The following is an 18,583-nucleotide window of genomic DNA, read 5'->3' on the forward strand; positions in this document are numbered from 1 at the left end:
AGCCAGGAAGTGAGACATACCTCAACGACTAGAAGAAAGGTCACTGTTCATCCATTCAAATCTGGGCAAGACACCCCCCTCTGATTCTTATCATTGCCTTGATTATAGTACTCATTTCACCCCAACAAGCTCTCCCATGAGCTCCCCATCATGTTTGCCATTATCTCTGAGAATCATTCTCCTGGCTCATCTTGAACCGAGATCTCTGGGAGTCTGGCGTGTTGATACCTGAAAAGAAGGATCCAAGCTAAATCCTTTATTTAAGTCCCTGACCTTATAAGCGCATATCAGTGTGTGCACATAAGATCACAAAGCACTCCTTCAATCGCACTTACAGACCCAGGGCAGACATGCACACTCATGTTGTCTCTCGTTAGACACGTCTGAGCGCTGCTGCACTTATCAGATGATATAGTTTGTGAATCATGCCTGCACAGGTGTATTTGAAGTTCAGTGAGAGCTCACATGTAATAGATTTTATGAGTCACTCCCAGTAAAGTCTTCACTGTGCATGTATACTGTTTCATTGTGTATTAATTTTTCTATAGTTTAGCGGTAAGAGCCTGGAAGACCAACACACTATAATACTGCAGTGATACCACTGGAATGGGTGAACTCACCCTCAGTGGGCAAGGTGTGAGGTTAAAGTGATAACCTGACTTTTGTTTAAAGAATGACGTCTCGAAAGGTTGCCGGTTCAATCCCCGCTGGGACACTGCTGCTGTACCCTTGGGCAAGGTACTTAACCCACAGTTGCCTCAGTAAATATCCAGCTGTATAAATGGATAACATTGTAAAGAACTGTAACCTATGTAAGTCGCTTTGGATGAAAGCGTCTGCCAAATGAATAAATGTAAATGTCAATTGGTCAGAGGAAGTAGAATGAAAGCAAACAAATAGGTATGAGGTATATCCCATCGTACTTACAGAAGCATTACTGCAATGGCACAGACGTGCAAGGTCATATGAATGAGAATATCACCTTGTGTGGTTAAAATAAAAGGTGGGACAGGGGCAACTGTTAACATGATCTCTGCACGTGTGAAATAGGGAGTCCAGCAGGCAAATGGGGGGATACAAGGGATTAGCGTGGTGAGAAGCAGCCGTCGGTCACAGCAACACAAGTGGTAGCTAAAAATTCAGCTGCAGCAACACATGGCCACCCTGTTCAAGCAATCATCTGGAAAGTCATTCTGAGCGTATTTAAATCTGTTTTGATGTAATTCTGTACCTGGCTATTCTAAGTGGTATTCCTCTGAGCATTCCGAGGGGTAGGCCTACTCGGTTACATCGTTTTAAAAGAAGGGACTGAGTAACAACCAACTGTGGAAACAAAACGCGCACAAACTAGCCGTGATTTTGAATTCTAATGTCGTTTAGTGTGGTCTGCATTTTCAAAGTTCACACAGTGGATGTGCAATGAAACGAGTGTGCTGTGAACTTCAGCGATGATGTAATTCACCGCCTTTCCTCTCCCGGGATCTGTTTACAACAACGAAGGCATGTCTAGCACTCCCCCTCTAACCGTGTTTAAATTCCTTGAGTGCAGCGGCAGCGTCGGTCTTCAGCCGCTCCAGGAGCACCCAAGTTAACAAGTGAGAGGGGAGCGCGCCGACGACGCAGCTGTGCGTGCTCGTACTCGTGACCAGAGCTTCCCCCCTCTCTTTCACGAAAACTGAGATTGCAGGGGGGTAGAAGTAAGTCGACTATAATGAAACGAGTACGCGTCACGTTATTAATCGGCGCATTTTAAACAGCGTATTTTTAAGGTTCTTAAATATTGCACTAACACGCGAAAAAAGACGAGGTAGTAATCGGAGGCTGGATCGTTTAAATCTGAGTTTCCGAAAACCTGGACATCCCCCGCGCATTCAGCGAGGACTGGTGAAGTTAGCCAGCTAGCTAACTAGCAATCCAGTTGGTGAGAGAAAAACCGGGACGGAGAAGAAGAGGGGAGGGGGTCGCCAGCGAGCCAGAGTCGCGAGCGAGGACTATGTTTGGTACTTTTCGGAGCAAACTGAAGCTTCGGGGGAGCTTGAAAGTTCACCGAAGCCGGATCTGACACCAAAAAGGAGTAATCATTTAAAGCGAGGGGACGTTTATTTTTGGGCGATGTTAGTGCCGCTGGCGGGGCCGGTCCGCGGCAGCGGCGGCGGGGCAGGATCGCGGGGTTGGCCCCACTCGGTGCCGTGGACGCGAGTGTGCTTCTTTTTCCTGCTCCTGCTCGAAGCGGCTGCCTGCCTCGCCAACCCCATCGCTCCCGGTATCGACAGCAGCAGTCGCCCCAGTGTCAGCGTTTACATGAACGAAGCAGAGGTGAAGAAGCTTTTAGGTGAGTAGTGGCGACTTCATACAAATCTGTTTTGACGGAGTTTTTTGCAGGGCAATTATGCATAACGCAGTTCAGCATTTGCAGATGAAGCCTGGTAGAATGCGGATTTACTTTGGGCAAACGTGGCTTTACTTGAGAATCCCATCGCATAGTGGTTTCACGACGTCCAGGACGTTTTCGCCACCGGTGAAATAGCTGTAAAAGTAACCAGCAGTTTTAACTAATGTACAAACTGTTGAGCCCTAGTTGGTAACACAGTTGTGCTACGCGGCGCTTCGCAGTAACAGCTGCAGAACTACCTTGCTGGCTGCGTTCTCTGAAGATTTCCATTTCGAATGCACTGTTACTTGTTACTTTAAATGGTTACAAATGTTTCATGCTCCTGCAGCCTAAAAGCGTATACCAGTCACCGCAGTGCCTTTGACACGCATTCTTCAGCGGTGAGAGATGCATTTTATGTAGTACACGCTGAATGTTTTTCCTTATATTTATATCTCGTCTAGCGGTATTGCGAACTATCGACATAAACAAAACAGCCGACAAACATCGTCTGCGCAGCTGGTTTGGCACATTCTTGGCTTTTCCTAACTCTGAATGAGCGCAGTGGTCATGGTAATTTATGCATACGTCTTCAGATGAGCAGTTTAGCTCCTCTGTTTAGTTAGAAAATGGTCAGGACGCAAATGATTCTTGCTGGATGGCTTTTTTGGAAACGAGATCTCGGCGCTCTTTTTCCTGTTGAATAGCTGAATTAACAGTGGTTCTTAGTATCAATAACATGTAGGCCATGTAGTTATGCCATTATGTTTTTACAGCGCGTATGGAGGATCTCTAACAACAGTACTTTTAGTTTATAGGAAATGTTTCAGTCTCTACGTGTAAGCCTACGTGACATTCAGATAATCTAATCAGGCCCGCCGTAACTGAGGTAATATTGGGAAGGCATTTCAAAATGGGAATTTAATGAAATTTTCGAATAAAATCTAATTTCAGTATGCACAGTATTTAATTTCAAAATGGCTTCAAGCAATATGATGCTGAAATGGGAAACATATGCAGTGAGGACAGGGACCAGTTTGAGCTTGGAGCAAAGTATCTTGCCATCAGATCTGATCTATAAACAAGCATCTTGGGTCAAAAGAAACACAGCTACATCTTAGCCAAGAACATAACACAGTCATTTGTTGGGAATGAAGTCAGCAATTTTGCCGGAAAAGCTGGAAGCACGTTTGGATAAGTTACGGTGGACACAGGCCACTGGCTGGTGTCGTGTGGCAGCCTGTATTCCACTGCACTGTGGGTTAATGTATCAGTTAAAACGGTCATGACGTGCACTTTAATTATCTCTGTTACTGAGAAAGAAAAATGTGAGAGCAGACGAATAACAGAGTCATTGATATATTGGTGTCTGGGATGTGCAGGTAGTCATGTGAAACCACAGCAGTCATTATTGGAAAGAGTGGAGCTTCGGGTTTTTAGCTGGGGAGCTGGAGTGGGGATTCAGGTGTCTGTTGGGAAGCCGGAGCTGGTCGGGATGTGCGTTTGGGAAGCCGGAGCTGGTCGGGATGTGCGTTTGGGAGGCCGGAGCTGGTCGGGATGTGCGTTTGTCCATCCCTCTGATTTCAGACTGGCTGAATAAGGTCACCCCGCAGCCGTTCTGCATTGCCGGTTCTGTGTAGGCCTTTTACAGGTTTAAATATACCCGGAAACCTTGCTGATACCTCAGGAAATATCAGCGGTTTAAGCACCATTTTGATGTTCAAGCGTTCTCTGACATGGGGATGCTAATCAGTACTTGTGGTGGCATGTTTAACCTGAATTTTAAGCCTTTTTTGACTGGAGCTGAGATGCTGTGTTGAATCACTTCCTGTGTCTCACCTGCAGACTAGTTTAGTTCAAAGGTGTGCACAACCACTGCCCTGAGTGTTTAAAGTTGTTTAATAACTAACTATCTGGAAAGTCTGTTTTACTGTGATTTTTTTAGCTGTGATTCATCAAACAGACCTGTTGCACACGGGCATCACAAGGACTGCTGTACGCTTACTGCTTCAGTAAAGAAAAACAGTGGACATGTGGCTTTAAGGTGAAGCTTTTCTCCCAGCAGACTGCCCAGAAGAGAGAGCTGGAGTCAGTGAGTCAGCGAGTCAGCGCTCACAGAGCTGACACACATGGCTCTGAGTCGGCTCTCTGGTTTCAATTTACCCATCCTTGGTGCTTTCTGTAGTAACGGAGATGAGGGGAGAAGGTTTTGGGGGAATGTCCGCTGCATTCGCAGAGAGGGTGACCACAGCGACGGCCCAGGCCAGCCATCAGGGGAGTTTGAGGTCCGCATGTGAGGTGAAGATCAGGCTGGATGGTGCAGACTGTGCTGCCCGCTCCTGTCTCTCTGTCGGACTGTGCTGCCCGCTCCTGTCTCTCTGTCGGACTGTGCTGCCCGCTCCTGTGTCTCTGTCGGACTGTGCTGACCTGCTCCTGTCTCTCTGTCGGACTGTGCTGACCGCTCCTGTCTCTCTGTCGGTTTTTACTGACCACTCCTGTCTCTCTGTCGGACTGTGCTGACCTGCTCCTGTCTCTCTGTCGGACTGTGCTGACCGCTCCTGTCTCTCTGTCGGTTTTTACTGACCACTCCTGTCTCTCTGTCGGACTGTGCTGACCGCTCCTGTCTCTCTGTCGGACTGTGCTGACCCGCTCCCATCCTCTCTCCCGCTGAGGCTTCAGGTCTCGTGAAGGAGATGCGGAGTTCCTCTCAGAGTCGGGCCCGCCTTGGTTAGCAGCAGGGTGGAGGCCAGGACAGCCCGGGGTTCAGAGCTGTAAGCGGACTTGTGGGTCGCACTGGCGGCTCCGACTCGTGGCTCCGGCCTGTGGCTCCGACCCGGAGCACTGAGGCGCTCGGACGCGGTCGGACAGCCAGGCTGGCAGGGTCAGAGTGCTAAAGGAGCAGCAGCTGCACTGTAAATTCCTCTGAGCTCCTGACGCTGTGTCCCAGTAAAGCGCGTATGAGGGGCCTCTGTGTCACTGGACTTAACGGTTTCCGTATCAGCTGTGCACTGCAATGTTCAGCGTCATGTGTTATGACCCGCTGGGGGATGAACTGTTAGTTTTGAATACTGTGTTCTACATTAGGAGTTTGTGGATTGAGGTGTACATGTGTGTGGGTGTTTTTCACCTGCCTGACCAGAGAACATGGATTTTTAATGTTTGTTATTTATGTGGTGATTGTGTCTGATGGGTTAGGATTTATGGGTGGATATTTAACCAGCATTTTTATCCAACTGCCCCCCCTTATAAAATCCCTGCGCCTGTATAACATGTCTGTGGCGCAGGAAGTCGAGGTTTCCCTGTTGGAGTAAAAGTCTTGCTAAAATTTACAGCGCACCTCGTTTACCTTCCCGGTAACAAATTGCAGTGGATTTTCCCAGTGAAGCCCCGTAGCCGCTGTCCTCGGAATCCGCTCGCTCAGTGGGTCCTCGTTAAACCCGAGCCAATCTGGGAAAAGGCTTTTCTCTGAGCCGGAGTCTGAAAGCAGGCGTGAGGCAGAGGCCAGGAGTCGTCCTGAGGACTGCTGTGTCTGATCGGAGGTGATGGATGAGAGACTGACGGGTGAACACCCCCCCCCCCCCCCCACTTTGATTTACGCTCTTATTAGAGGGAGCAGAGTATGGGTTTGCTCCTGCACTCTGCTCTCCTGCTGTAGACGTTGCTGTTGGGACGGGACGCTGTTTTTACACCCCTATATGTCATCTCCCGTCTGTGGCTTCCATATTTTACAGTCACTTCATTCGCGAGTCGTATGTCTCTGCTAAATGCTAGTGCTGGCTCAGGCTGGGATTTGTGGTGTCTGCAGAAGCCATGCAGCTCATTGGTTAAAAAAAGAATACGCATATCTGTGAACCTGCCTCAGAAAGGCTTGTTTTTATTTCAGCGATTTGCTTGTTTTGAGATTTTGCTGCATGATTGCTCCGGGGGAAAGAAAAGTATGTTTCATGAAAAGAAAAAAAAAAAGACATTGAACATACGCTCAGACACCTCTATCCACCTCTTCAATATTATAACTGCATTCAGAAACCTGTCATGTTATGAGAGGTAGTCATGGTATCTCCTCGTTTCTCTGGAGCTGTGTGCCAGACAGCTGCCATGGTCAGAGGAAACGCATCATCATGTTACCAGCATTCATCTAATGTGTGATTAGTCTCGGAGGATAATGGGAATGCTGTTGAAAGTGTTGAGCACTGGCTGTTGTTAATGTGCTGAGGCATGCTCGCTGAAGCTGGCTCTGTAGGCTCTGCAAAGCCCCTACAGAGTGTTTTCCATCACCTACAGATCAGGCCCCTAAATCCACCGAGTCACGTGACCGTGGTGTAGGGAGTCTGAGCCAGCGTGTTGGGAGCTGTGGTTTGGCCATCTCGCTGCGCACTAACTCACCCGAGCGTTCACAGCGCCCCCTGCAGGCCTCAGGTGGGAAGCCGGGCAGTGCTGACTCAGAAGTTTACACGTCTCGTCCTGTCCGAGCTGCGCTCCAGACTCTGTCACCCCAGACGCTGCCAACGGGGCGTCCGCCAGGTTGTTAAACGGCCAAACTTGGCACCCAGAGCGCCGGGCCCCTGCCAGCTCCTCAGGGGGGACGCAGAAGGCCACGGCATGTTTGGATTTTTGGATTTTTACTGGAAAAATAAACTGGTTTCCACAGGATGGGGTATCGGGCTGGGGAGAAGGGTCCCGCTGAGGAGGGGGGCAGTCTGGCCCCAGCTCTGCGGTTGGGATTGGGTCTCAGTGTTACCCAAGGAGGAGTGGGGGGGGCTGAGATGGAGGTCTCCCCTGTGTGTGCTGACACTCCCCCTTTCCCCTCAGCCACACATAGGACTGCAGAGATGGAGTCTCATAGATGGACTTAGTTTTTTTTTTTTACAATCCTAGCTGGATATTTACTGAGGCAATTGTGGGTTAAGTACCTTTCTCAAGGGTGCAACAACAGTTCCCCAATGGGGGGATTGAACCGGCAACCTTTCAGTTACGAGTCCTACTCCTTAGCAACTATGCTACACTGCCACATCTCTTGTACAGTATCGGGTTTAAGGTGTGTGGTTAATGAGAGAAGGATTAACTGTCCCTCTTACCTGACCACTGTCACTCACCTGAGCAGACAGGCTTGCGTCTATAAATAAGCGCTGGCATCAGACTGCTGAAATCCACAGCTGTACACATGCCGAGTATTGTGTTTGCACCTACCAGTATATTTGAAAAAAAGAGCTAAAGCAAGCTAGTCAGAGTGTGCAGACTCTAGCTTGTGCAGCAAGTGTGACTGGTCCTGTGTTTAAAATGGAATTATTTCAGTGATATAAACATGTGATCGCTTAAATATTGTTGTGATTACATTTAGTTCCATACCGCATTACACAAAATATAAAAACACCCAAATATCTACCTGAATTTTTCAGTAGTTTTTGGTGATTGAGAGTGAAGTGGTGATTGGCAGTGGGACTCGCTGGTCGTTTGATCTGAGCTGTTCTGCCCAGTGACACCGCCCCGGGCCCTGAACCCACTCAGAGTAATGGCAGGTCAGAGACAGTCTAACCAGAGACATTTACATTTATTCATTTGGCAGATGCTTTTATCCAAAGCAACTTACAAGTGAGGTAGCGTAAAATACAGGCAGAAAACCAAGATAACAATATTAGAAGCGCTGCATGACCAGGTTTCAGTGGTTGGCCAGACAAGGTACAAGCTAGCTGGTAGAGCTAACGAGTGCTTTAAACATTAGATTACACTTTTTTTATATAGTTTAGTAGGAAACAGTTTTGAAACTAGAGAAATTCCTTTAGGAGGTAGTGTTTCAGGTGCTCAGGTGAGAGCAGACGAGCTGTGTCTTCAGATGTTTCCTCAAGATAGAGAGGGACTCGGCAGAATGGATGAAGTGTGGAAGGTCATTCCACCATCGGGGGACAACAGGGGGAAAGTTCTGGACAGAGAGACAGGCCTGGGGAGGTCCTGCCGGGGGGTGGCCATGCTCAGCCTGGCCCTCTGACAGGAAGGCTGGCTCTACCAAAGCCCTTCCTACCAGGCCGGTCCCCATCCCTCAGCCGTTTCCCCTCATGTCTCTGGGGTCTTCCAGAGACCATAATTCCTCTCCCAGATCTTAATCTGTCATGGTATCTGCAGGGCGTTTGGAAAATCTCGAGCCTAGAACCTAATCCCTCTGCTCGATTTTACTTTTTTTTTTTTTTTACTTTAAAGTGGAACTGATTTATGTTGAAGGGATCTGATTTCAGTCGCTTTTCCACTGTCTGTTTTAAAACAAAGTGCAGCAGAGCCCGATGAGGAGGGAATGCAAAGGTTATATTTGTACTCGTTTCTGATCTCTGGGCTTGAAGTCTGTTACACACTAAGAAACTTAGGCCCTTTTTTACACAGCTAAGCAGCCTTTGAAATGTTGTCGGTCGTACTCTTTCGTTCTCTCACTCACTTTCTCTGACTCCTGCTTACTCTGTCCCCCACTTTGTTACTCACAAACTCTTACTCTCACTCACCCTCTCTCTCTTTGTTAGTCACTCTCTCTCACTCTCTCTCACTCTCTCTCTTTCCCTCTCTCCTCCTCTCCCTCTCTCTCCCTCTCTCTCCCTCTCTCTCCCTCTCCCTCTCCCTCTCCCTCTCCCTCTCCCTCTCCCTCTTCCTCTTCCTCTCCCTCTCCCCCTCTCCCTCTCTCTCTCTCTCTCTCCCAATCTCTCTCTCCCCCTCTCTCTCTCCCCCTCTCTCTCTCTCTCTCACTCTCTCTCTCTCTCTCTCTCTCTCTCTCTCTCTCTCTCTCACTCTCTCTCACTCTTTATTGGCAGGACAGACAGTCGCTGTGTTGCCAAATCAACAATGTGAATAATTTATATACAGGCAAAATAGATAAATAATAATTATTTATATATAAATAAAATATTCTCACTCTCTTTCTTACTCACTCATGCAGTATCTCTCTCTTGCTGTCTCTGACCCCCCCCCCCCCCCACTGACCCCCCCCATATCTCTCTCTCCCTCTCTCTCCCTCTCTCTCCCTTTCTTTCCCTTTCTCTCTCTCTCTCTCTCTCTCTCTCTCTCTCTCTCTCTCTCTCTCTCTCTCCCCTTCTCTCTCTCCCCCTCTCTCTCCCCCTCTCTCTCCCCTCTCTCTCCCCCTCTCTCCCTCTCTCTCTCCCTCTCTCCCTCTCTCTCTCTCTCTCTCTCCCCTTCTCTCTCCCCTTCTCTCTCCCCTTCTCTCTCTCCCCCTCTCTCTCCCCCTCTCTCTCCCCCTCTCTCCCCCTCTCTCTCCCTCTCTCTCTCTCTCTCTCTCTCTCTCTCTCTCTCGCGCTCTCTCTCTCTCTCTCTCTCTCTCTCTCTCTGACGGAGTGCGCTGCTCCTCCAGGTGCTGACACGGTCTTCGTTGTGGTGGTGAGGATGAGAAGGCAGTGGTCAGGGATGCAGAAGTGTAGTTACAGGCCTCACAGTGCCTGCTCTCTTCCCCTCAGCCACATGTTTTCCTGTTCGCTCACAGAAAATGCAGGACCCGTTTATAGCGCATATAACTGAGCATTTGTTCCTGGAAATGTATTTTACGCTCGGTCATAAATACAGTACTGACATGGTCATAAATTACAAAAACAAAACAGAAATCCACAATTGTTACCATGAATGCTAATTCTGTAATTTAATACAATGCATAAAGGAAAGCCGCTCATCTGTTTTGTATGAAAGCTGTCCCGCTCTATTTTTACATGGTCAGAGCACAATGCAGAAGTGAATCGTGCAGTGGGGGAGTTTACGCGTGTCGGGCGGCGGTTTCTGGCCTGGCGGGGGTGTAGCGAGCGTCCAGCTTGATGTGGGAACCGTGGAGCCGAGTGGTGACCTTCTCAGTCCCCAGACGGCAACCCTGGTCCGTCGTGCAGACGTTTTGCGCCCAGGGCGCGCACAGAGGCAGAGTGGAGTCCACAGACAGCCTCATCGATTTCATCAAACGCTGTGACATCCAGACCCCTGGCAGGGCCGGGGAGGTGCTCAGACATGGCACTCCTGAGGTATCAGGGAGTGTGGCAGCCTGTGCCAGATCGGACTGCAGCCGGCAGGAATGGGTGAGCAGGGAGAGGTCCTGTCAGGACCTGTATGAAAGCAAAGGGGAGTAGTGGGCTCCCCCCCTCCCCTTATAAAATCCCTACTCCTGTACTACATGTCTGTGGCGCAGGAAGTCGAGGTTTCCCCGTTGGAGTCTTGCTAAAATTTACAGCACACCTCATTTACTCTCCCGGTAACAAATTGCAGTGGATTTTCCCAGTGAAGCCCCGTAGCCGCTGTCCTCGGAATCCGCTCGCTCGATGGGTCCTCGTTAAACCCGAGCCAGTCTGGACCCAGTCTCCCGACCCCTCCTTGGCAGGTCCTGTACGAAAGCACAGGGGAGAGACCAGCTGTCTGCTCACCCCTCGGCAGGTCCTGCACAGCCAGCAGCCATTGCTCTCAAACAGATGGAGAGGTTAAGGCCCTGCTTTGGCCCTCAGACAGACAGACAGATAGTTTAGGGCCCTGCTTTGGCTCTCAGACAGACAGACGGAGAGGTTAGGGCCCAGCGCTCTTGCCCCGGAGAATGAACGGTGAGATGATCTGATGTGATAAACTGGTGCAGTGGGGCGTGGGGCCGATGTTTGTTTCGCGGCCGCTAGAACACTCCCTCGGTGCCGTAGGAAGGATGCCCATCTGGATCGAATCTCAAGGAAGCAGAAGGTTTCCAGCGACCGACCAGGAAACTGCCTCAGCAGAACTCTGAACGTGAGGAAACATGTTGTTTTGTTGAAGAAATGAAAGTGCTGTCCTGTTTGGGAGAGCACCTTTAGGACACAAACAGCCCAGCCAAACCCATGCTGTGGAGGTGGAGATGCTCCATGTAGCTGAGGATGTAGATGGAAAGGGGTCAGAAGCTGAATGTTGGATTAGCCTGGTTCTCTCAGAAAGCCGTCCTGTGTATTTGCTCAGAGTGGGGGCCCTCGGGGAGCTGATGAGGGAGGGAGCCTTCAGGGAGCTGAAGAGAGAGCCCTGTGTGAGTGTGTGACCCTCCCAAGTCTGCGTGTGCGTCGCCTCATAGCCGCCATTAGCGCCGACCTTGGGCACAGGGTGCCTGTGTTTCTCTGTGCCCTTGCGCCCCCCAGTCCCCCCCCAGTTCTGCTGTGTTTATGGGTGAGCTGAGCAGTCTTAAGGCTGGTGGACTTGTGTGCTGTGCTGTGCTGTGCTGGGCTGTGCTGTTATCTGCACACGTCGGATGGGATGGAAGAAGGCACCAGTAGGAGGAGGGAATACCAGGGCCAGTGTTTGTCTACACCCCCCCCCCCCCCCCTCAGAGTCCAGGGGCCTCTGTTTGTCTTGGAGGGCCTTCACCAGTCTGACAAATGGCTTTTGGTTTGGGCCGACCCCCTCCAGACAGAAACGATATCTCAGGGATGTTTCCTGAAGACAAACAGGATCTCCGCATCGCCGTGTCTCCTGTTTACACCCAGGGGCTCGAGCCATTTATCACTGCTGGTGGCGTCACTTATTTAGATTTCGCAGATTGCGCTGAGCTCTGGTTCACTGCCACACGCGTGTGTTTTTTGGGAGGGCAGCAGCCAGTCCGTTTGGATTAGCGCGTTCCATATTCGCGGATTCCTCGGTCTGAGTGGTGGTTACTCTGCAGGAAAGATCTGCCTCTTCGTTTCAGGAAATGTGATGTGTGGCAAAGATCACCTTCCTCCCCCTCCTCTCCTCACCACGGCTACTCTCCTTCCCCAAAAATGCGTCCTGCATACCAAAACAAAACCGAGCAGGGCACTGTGGAAGAGAGTCATATTTCATTAACTCATAACTTTCATCTCTCATTAACTGCTGATGTACGTGATGAAGCTCGTACAGAGCTGTACATAATTAACTAAGTACCTGTACTCTTGTAGAAAGGTTTCAACAGCGAAGAGTGGCTAGTCGTAGGTAGAAGAGCAGAGTAACAGTGTATTCATGTGAGGTCTAGTTAACAGGAATGGGGTGTTGTAGACTGTTAGGTGTCAGTTTTCTCTGTGTTTCTGACAGTGTGTGAGTGAGTGTGTGTGAGTGTGTGGTGGCTTTGGTTTCACGCTGCATGCTGTCTCTCAGGGCAGCTGTAGACTGAGGAAGCCGAATGTCCGGGTGTCTCTCGCACCTCACTCCTGTCTCCACGGTGACGTGGACCTCCCCCCCGGAGGTGCCCGAACGCCCCTGGCCGTGGGGGGACAGGGCGTGGCTCAGTCTTATCAGGGGCGGCTGAGAGACGGAGAGCAGGGGGTGCATGCCATTCCTCACCTGTCAGGTGGAGTGGCTTTGATCTGGTCTCAGTCTCACGGGGGCATCTTGCTTTTCGGAGTCCCTGCTTGTCTCCTGTGTGGGACGCTTTGTGAGATGGAGGTGTCACCACACATGGGGCACACATGCCTATACCTCTGTTACAGCGGAGAGAACGATCGTCTGACTGGGTAAATGGGTAAATCGTTGTTATCTTTGAGGGTGGATCGGGTGGTAGGGTGGGCTCAGTGATTCAGAGGTGAACCAGTCACAGATGTATCTGTTTCAGGAGGTTTTGGCAGGGAGTGGTGCAGAGAAAGATGCTCATTTTGAAAGCACTTCTGTAAGATGCTTATGCAGTAGTAGCTGCATTTAAAGGTTTTTCTTGAACTAGAGCAGCTCTGTTACTATGGAGTAGTTGTTTGGGGGGGGGGGGGGGGTTCTGAGATAAGCCCTGTTTCAGGTGTAACATGAACCCCAGATAAGACAGGTTTCATCATTTTGATCATTCACACCCAACCCGAACTGGGCAAAGACATCAAGGAGCTTGATGGGATACTTTGGATACCTGGAGAAAAAGTGAAGGGTAGAGATCATCCGCTCTCCTCCAAGCTTGCCCCCACCCCCCAGGTTCATTGCTCCACAGTGTTGGGGGGGGGGGGGGTGAACGCCCTTCGTTGGAGGTCTATTTGAAGGAGCATGTGCGTGTGTGTGCATGTGTGTGTGTGCGTGGTGGGGCGGTTTAGCTGGCAGCAGGGTAGAGACATGCATGGCTGTAATGAGTGTCGGGCTGCCTTCCTGTGCAAGCCTGGCTGCATTCATTAACCCCTGCGCGCCACGGCAACAAGCCCCGCCCTCTTGAAGAGGCAGAGTCCTGACGGAGACCGGAGGCAGCGTGAACGAGACCGCAGGAACGCGACCGAGTGGATGTTCATTAGAGGACGCAAAGGCAGGCTCTGCTTTAGCAAGTGGCCTGCTAAATTTTCTGTCATTTTGCTGCCATTTTGCTTTTCTGGCTTCTCCACTCATAATGGGTATGGGCTTGCAAGCGCTTCAGAAGACGATCCGATTTCTGAAGGTTTATTTAATCTAGACTCCGCCCCAGCTGAAGAGCGGTTTCAGAGAGAAGAGCGAAAAGCTCTTTTGTGCTCTCCGCATTGCTGAAGCCGAGGTGCTTTTCTCCACCGCTTACAGCGCTGTTTAGATCCCTGTGTGCTCAGAGTGCGTCTGGCGTGAGTGCACCCCCACGGCGGCCGGGCCGCAGGTGCCCCCCTCTCTCCAGGACACGTGGCCTGTTCGAGCTCGCCCTGAGCTGCCGGGTGCACTCATGCCTCCTGACAAAGGGCGACAAAGACGCGCCTCCCGGCAAAGTGCTGGGTTACACGCACTGCATCATGGGAAGTAGAGCCTGCCGCTCCTTATAGCTGGAGATCGTTAATGGAAGTCCTTTATGTAAGGCACTCCTCAGGCCTCTGGGCCATGCTTTTAACCATCTCTGCTGTTTTTACAAATGTAAATGTGCCGTGCTTTTAAGGATGGATCCATGCATGTAAATGAAAGTACGGACAAAGCCCTGAAAAATGGAGAGTGATTTGAAAATGGAGAGCAAAAGATGTACGTGCACGGGGCGATTCCTGGAAATGAGGATTGCTCATCTTTTGAACGCGTTGCTCGATACGCCTGTATTTTATTGCAGAAGTGACCCAGTTTTTCTTTAAAAAAAGCTGGTTGCACTGTAATGTAAATCATCTTAAATATACTGGAAGCTGCATGGAAAAGTAATGTGGATCCCTGCAGGACGCACCCCCGCCAAAATCCTCTCTGCATCGTTAGTTGCTGCTGCTGTCTGGACCAGGGGTCTGTGTGTCCAGGTGGGACAGGAGGGGGGAGGCCTGATTTTGGGCTTAGAGGTGGGGGGGGGTAGGGGGCGTGGGGCCCTTGCTCATGTTAATTGGTAGCCTGCAGAGCGATGGCCGGCCCCTCTGCCCCGCGGCCCTGCATGACTCTGCTTCAGAGGCCCGGCCGGCAGCCTGTGCCTGTCCCGGCGCTCTGTCCCCCCCACCCCCGCCTGGCTGCGCGTGCCGGGGCTTCTATTAGCCCTCTCCGAGAGGCAGGCTAACGCAAACACGGTGGGGCGCCGACAGGAGATTTGGGCAGATGTCTGCTGAAATTATGGAAATCGTCGTCTGCGTGGCAGGGGCACAGGGTGTCGGGTGGAAGTCGGACCCGCTGCCAGGATACTGTTCCAGACCTGGGGGTGGGGGTGTGGGGGGGGGGGGGGGGTGCGGCTTCCTCCTCCGCAGAGAGTTACCAAAACCACAACATACACAGAAATATCAACATCAGGCCTGCTCCTAACCAGCAGGGAGCCGAAGTGGCCTTTTTAACAAGGACATGAGTATCAAAAGTACCTTTCCAGATGTGAGGGTGACCGTGCTATTGCTGAGGATGCAGCCACTCATTCATGATGGCTGTCTGTAACTCTCTTCTCCTCTGTTCTGTCTGAAGTTCTCTGCTGGCGAACCACAGGAGAGGCAGGGCTTTGCTTGGTGACTTTGTGAACGTGCGCGTGATTGGCTGGCTGGTGTTTGTGGTTGTAGCTGACCGTGATTGTTTATTTCCAAAGTTAAAGCATTAATCAGAACCAGGAGCTGTTTATGCAGGCTGCATGGAGTGTTGAGACTGGAACTGCTGGCACAGAATGTGTGGGCTTTCTGCTCCATGCTGAAATGATGCGTGAGGAAAGATATGTTGAAACGGTAGTTTGGGCAGGTGCGTTTGCCTATGTATCTAATCATGGTGCTGGCTAATGTGTTGGCTTGCACCTCCTGCACACCGACCTGGGGTGTCATGGTCCCTAGTCTCAGCCAGTCCTGTGCCCCTGTTCCTTGGCAGCAGTGCATTGTGGGACAGTCTTCTGCTCATGGGCACAGGAAGCAGTGTGGACTGTTGGCCAGCATTGATGTATTGATGTTATAACATCAGTAATCACATGCTAGAAAAGTTCTAATGAGATTAAAATGAAGAACGATATGTCACAGAATGCAGCTCCATGTACTCACAGGGTGGACGTGTTCTCGGTACATGGCTGTGCCGTACCCGCTGCGCCGTACCCGCAGTGCCGTACCCGCAGTGCCGTACCCGCAGCGCCGTACCTGCTGTGCCGGATGCAGTGGATTTTGTAGCATGCTAACATGCCCCAGGTGAGCCCCGCTGAGGCTAATCTCAGCAGTGAAGTGGAAGGGCAGTGAATCATGCGGTCTGTTTCCATCTCACCGTAGCGTGATTTCATTTGGGTTTCGTCCTGAAAATAAAGTCGCCTGGCTGAGAGGCTCTTTGAAGCTCCGCAGGAGTGTGTCCGCCTGGGAATGCCGCGATGGGCGGGAGTGTGTCCGCCTGGGAATGCCCTGATGGGCGGGAGTGTGTCCGCCTGGGAATGCCGCGATGGGCGGGAGTGTGTCCGCCTGGGAATGCCGCGATGGGCGGGAGTGTGTCCGCCTGGGAATGCCGCGATGGGCGGGAGTGTGTCCGCCTGGGAATGCCGCGATGGGCAGGAGTGTGTCCGCCTGGGAATGCCCTGCCCTGATGGGCGGGAGTGTGTCCGCCTGGGAATGCCCTGCCCTGATGGGCGGGAGTGTGTCCGCCTGGGAATGCCCTGATGGGCAGGAGTGTGTCCGCCTGGGAATGCCGCGATGGGCAGGAGTGTGTCCGCCTGGGAATGCCGCGATGGGCAGGAGTGTGTCCGCCTGGGAATGCCCTGCCCTGATGGGCGGGAGTGTGTCCGCCTGGGAATGCCGCGATGGGCGGGAGTGTGTCCGCCTGGGAATGCCGCGATGGGCGGGAGTGTGTCCGCCTGGGAATGCCCTGATGGGCGGGAGTGTGTCCGCCTGGGAATGCCGCGATGGGCGGGAGTGTGTCCGCCTGGGAATGCCCTGCCCTGATGGGCGGGAGTGTGTCCGCCTGGGAATGCCCTGCCCTGATGGGCGGGAGTGTGTCCGCCTGGGAATGCCCTGATGGGCGGGAGTGTGTCCGCCTGGGAATGCCGCGATGGGCACTATCCTTTGGCCCTCGCGGTGTGCCGTGGTTTGTCCGCGTGCCGTCTTAGATTGTGTGTGATGTCGCGCGGAGCTGGCCTTCTCCTGGTCCTGGTAACGGAATCCCTGAGATGTGCCAGTGCTGTCAGAGAAGTGCAGGAGAGGGCAGCTTCTGGCCAGCAGGCGGCGCTGCTGTACAGAGAGGCCCTCCGTTAGTTGTGGTATGTGATATGTGAGGAAGAGGAAGAGGAGGAGGGGTTTGGTGCAGACACGTCTGAGCACACACAATGCATCGCCACAGCAAATTGGAGTCGCGAAGGTGGTGGCTCTTTCAGAGTGCCATAAACCTGAATGCTCTATTCTCATGCAAATTCATTCAGGTACCCCTGTAAAAGTAGCCTTCTTCTCATTCTAAACCAGGGCTATCAGGTGTGGCCGGAGCTACAGCAAGCTAAACGCAGAGTTCAGGTATGCAGAGGGGGTGTGCAGAGCAGAGAGAAAAGCTCTTTGAGGAGCAGAAAGCAGGCCAGGAGCCTGTCTCCAGCAGAGTGACGCTCTGCCCAGTGCTTTTGAAAGGAGTGTGGCTTTCTCCGTGGGTCTCTGTGCCATCCCGCTGGCCTGCTGCTCCTCCACCCTCAGTGTCTCTGTCTGTCTGCCCAGAAGCTGCCCTCCTTCTCCTCAGGGTCCTTTTCCACTTCCAGCAGAATTCCATTTCTTCAGTCGTCACTTATCCAAAGGTCACAACAGCTTCTTCCGAGGAAGAAAAAAGCAGATGTGATCCTTCTCTGCCTGTCCTCTTTGATTAAGTCTTTTAAAAATTCCAAAAACATTCCAGAAACCCAGCCGACAAAATAAATGTGGAAAATTTTAAAAATTAAATGTCAGTCCAGGCAGTTTCTTTGAGCTACCAACCCTGCCTTCTTCTAACATTTGAAATATAAACACGAGTGTCTGGTATTTTTTTATGTGGTGATTTTAAATTAAAATTCAGTTGCTTTTTAACTACTGAAAAGACACAGAGCCGGAGAGGACAGAGCTGGAGAGCGTTCAGTCTGCTTTCACTGCTTGTGAGGATTATCAGCGCAGTTTCGGCTTGTCTGGGGTGAGGGAGTATCAAAATATGTAGCCAATGGAAAATGTTGGTATGATGTGGGCTTTGGGTGCGTGTCGTTGGCCACTGCTGTGGTTTTTGACCAGATGATTGTGCTGAACTCCTGGAGCAGTTCCTCTGCTGTGAGAAAGTTCCAGTTGAGGGTTAATTGTGGCCAAAGGTGTCGTGACCAGACTGTAACTGTAGAGGGACAGGTCACAGCAGCCACGCCAGCCTCCACCCACAGGAAGCCGGGAGAGTTTTGCCGGCTTGTTCTTCAGCACAGAGGGACGAGGTGTGGAAGGGGAGCCACATCTGAAAGCACTTTCTGTCACCAAACGAGGCCGCTGGTTTTGGGTTCCCCTCCTGTAACCCGCACACCTGTTTGGCATTAAGCTGTTTTTTTTTCCTTCACCCAAAACCATCTGTGTCGATGGCGACCTCACTGGTGCCCAAAATCTCCCTCCGCGTGGAGGAATCCATCACTCAGCGTGTTAATGACTCCGTACTCTTCTTTTAGAGGCCAGCATTTCCAACGCCAGGGTTACCGAAGAATGTTCTATTTCCAGCACAGTTAAAGGGTACTGCAGTAGATCAAATCTGATTGGCTACAGACCTTACAGAGTGGAACCAAGAGGCTGTTTAGTGCGAGTGTTTAAGGTGTTTGATTGGTTAATGGGTTTCGGGATGTCGTTTCACCTCTGCCCACTTGGAGGTGGTCTTGTCCACCTAAAGGCTGTCCTTTTGGGATTTTAAACTGAAGCATCCTCCCGGGGTCTCGTTAGTGGTCATTAATTACTCCAAGCTCAGAGTCAGGGAAATGTTGTGAATAGAGTTCTTAGC

General features: G+C 51.3%; 1 protein-coding gene across 1 annotated transcript in view; it reads left to right on the plus strand.

Annotated features, from left to right (window-relative positions):
* The first annotated feature begins 1,656 nt into the window (after positions 1-1,656).
* Positions 1,657-18,583, plus strand: part of LOC118796129 (tyrosine-protein kinase RYK-like) — a 46,134-nt gene continuing 29,207 nt past the window's right edge. Inside the window, exon 1 of the mRNA XM_036554965.1 lies at positions 1,657-2,332. Coding sequence (XP_036410858.1) covers positions 2,113-2,332 — 220 coding nt within the window. The 5' untranslated portion in view covers positions 1,657-2,112. The remainder of the gene's footprint in view (positions 2,333-18,583) is intronic.

This window comes from Megalops cyprinoides, chromosome 20 (genome assembly GCF_013368585.1).
Source record: "Megalops cyprinoides isolate fMegCyp1 chromosome 20, fMegCyp1.pri, whole genome shotgun sequence".
In the NCBI taxonomy this organism is placed as follows: Eukaryota; Metazoa; Chordata; class Actinopteri; order Elopiformes; family Megalopidae; genus Megalops; species Megalops cyprinoides.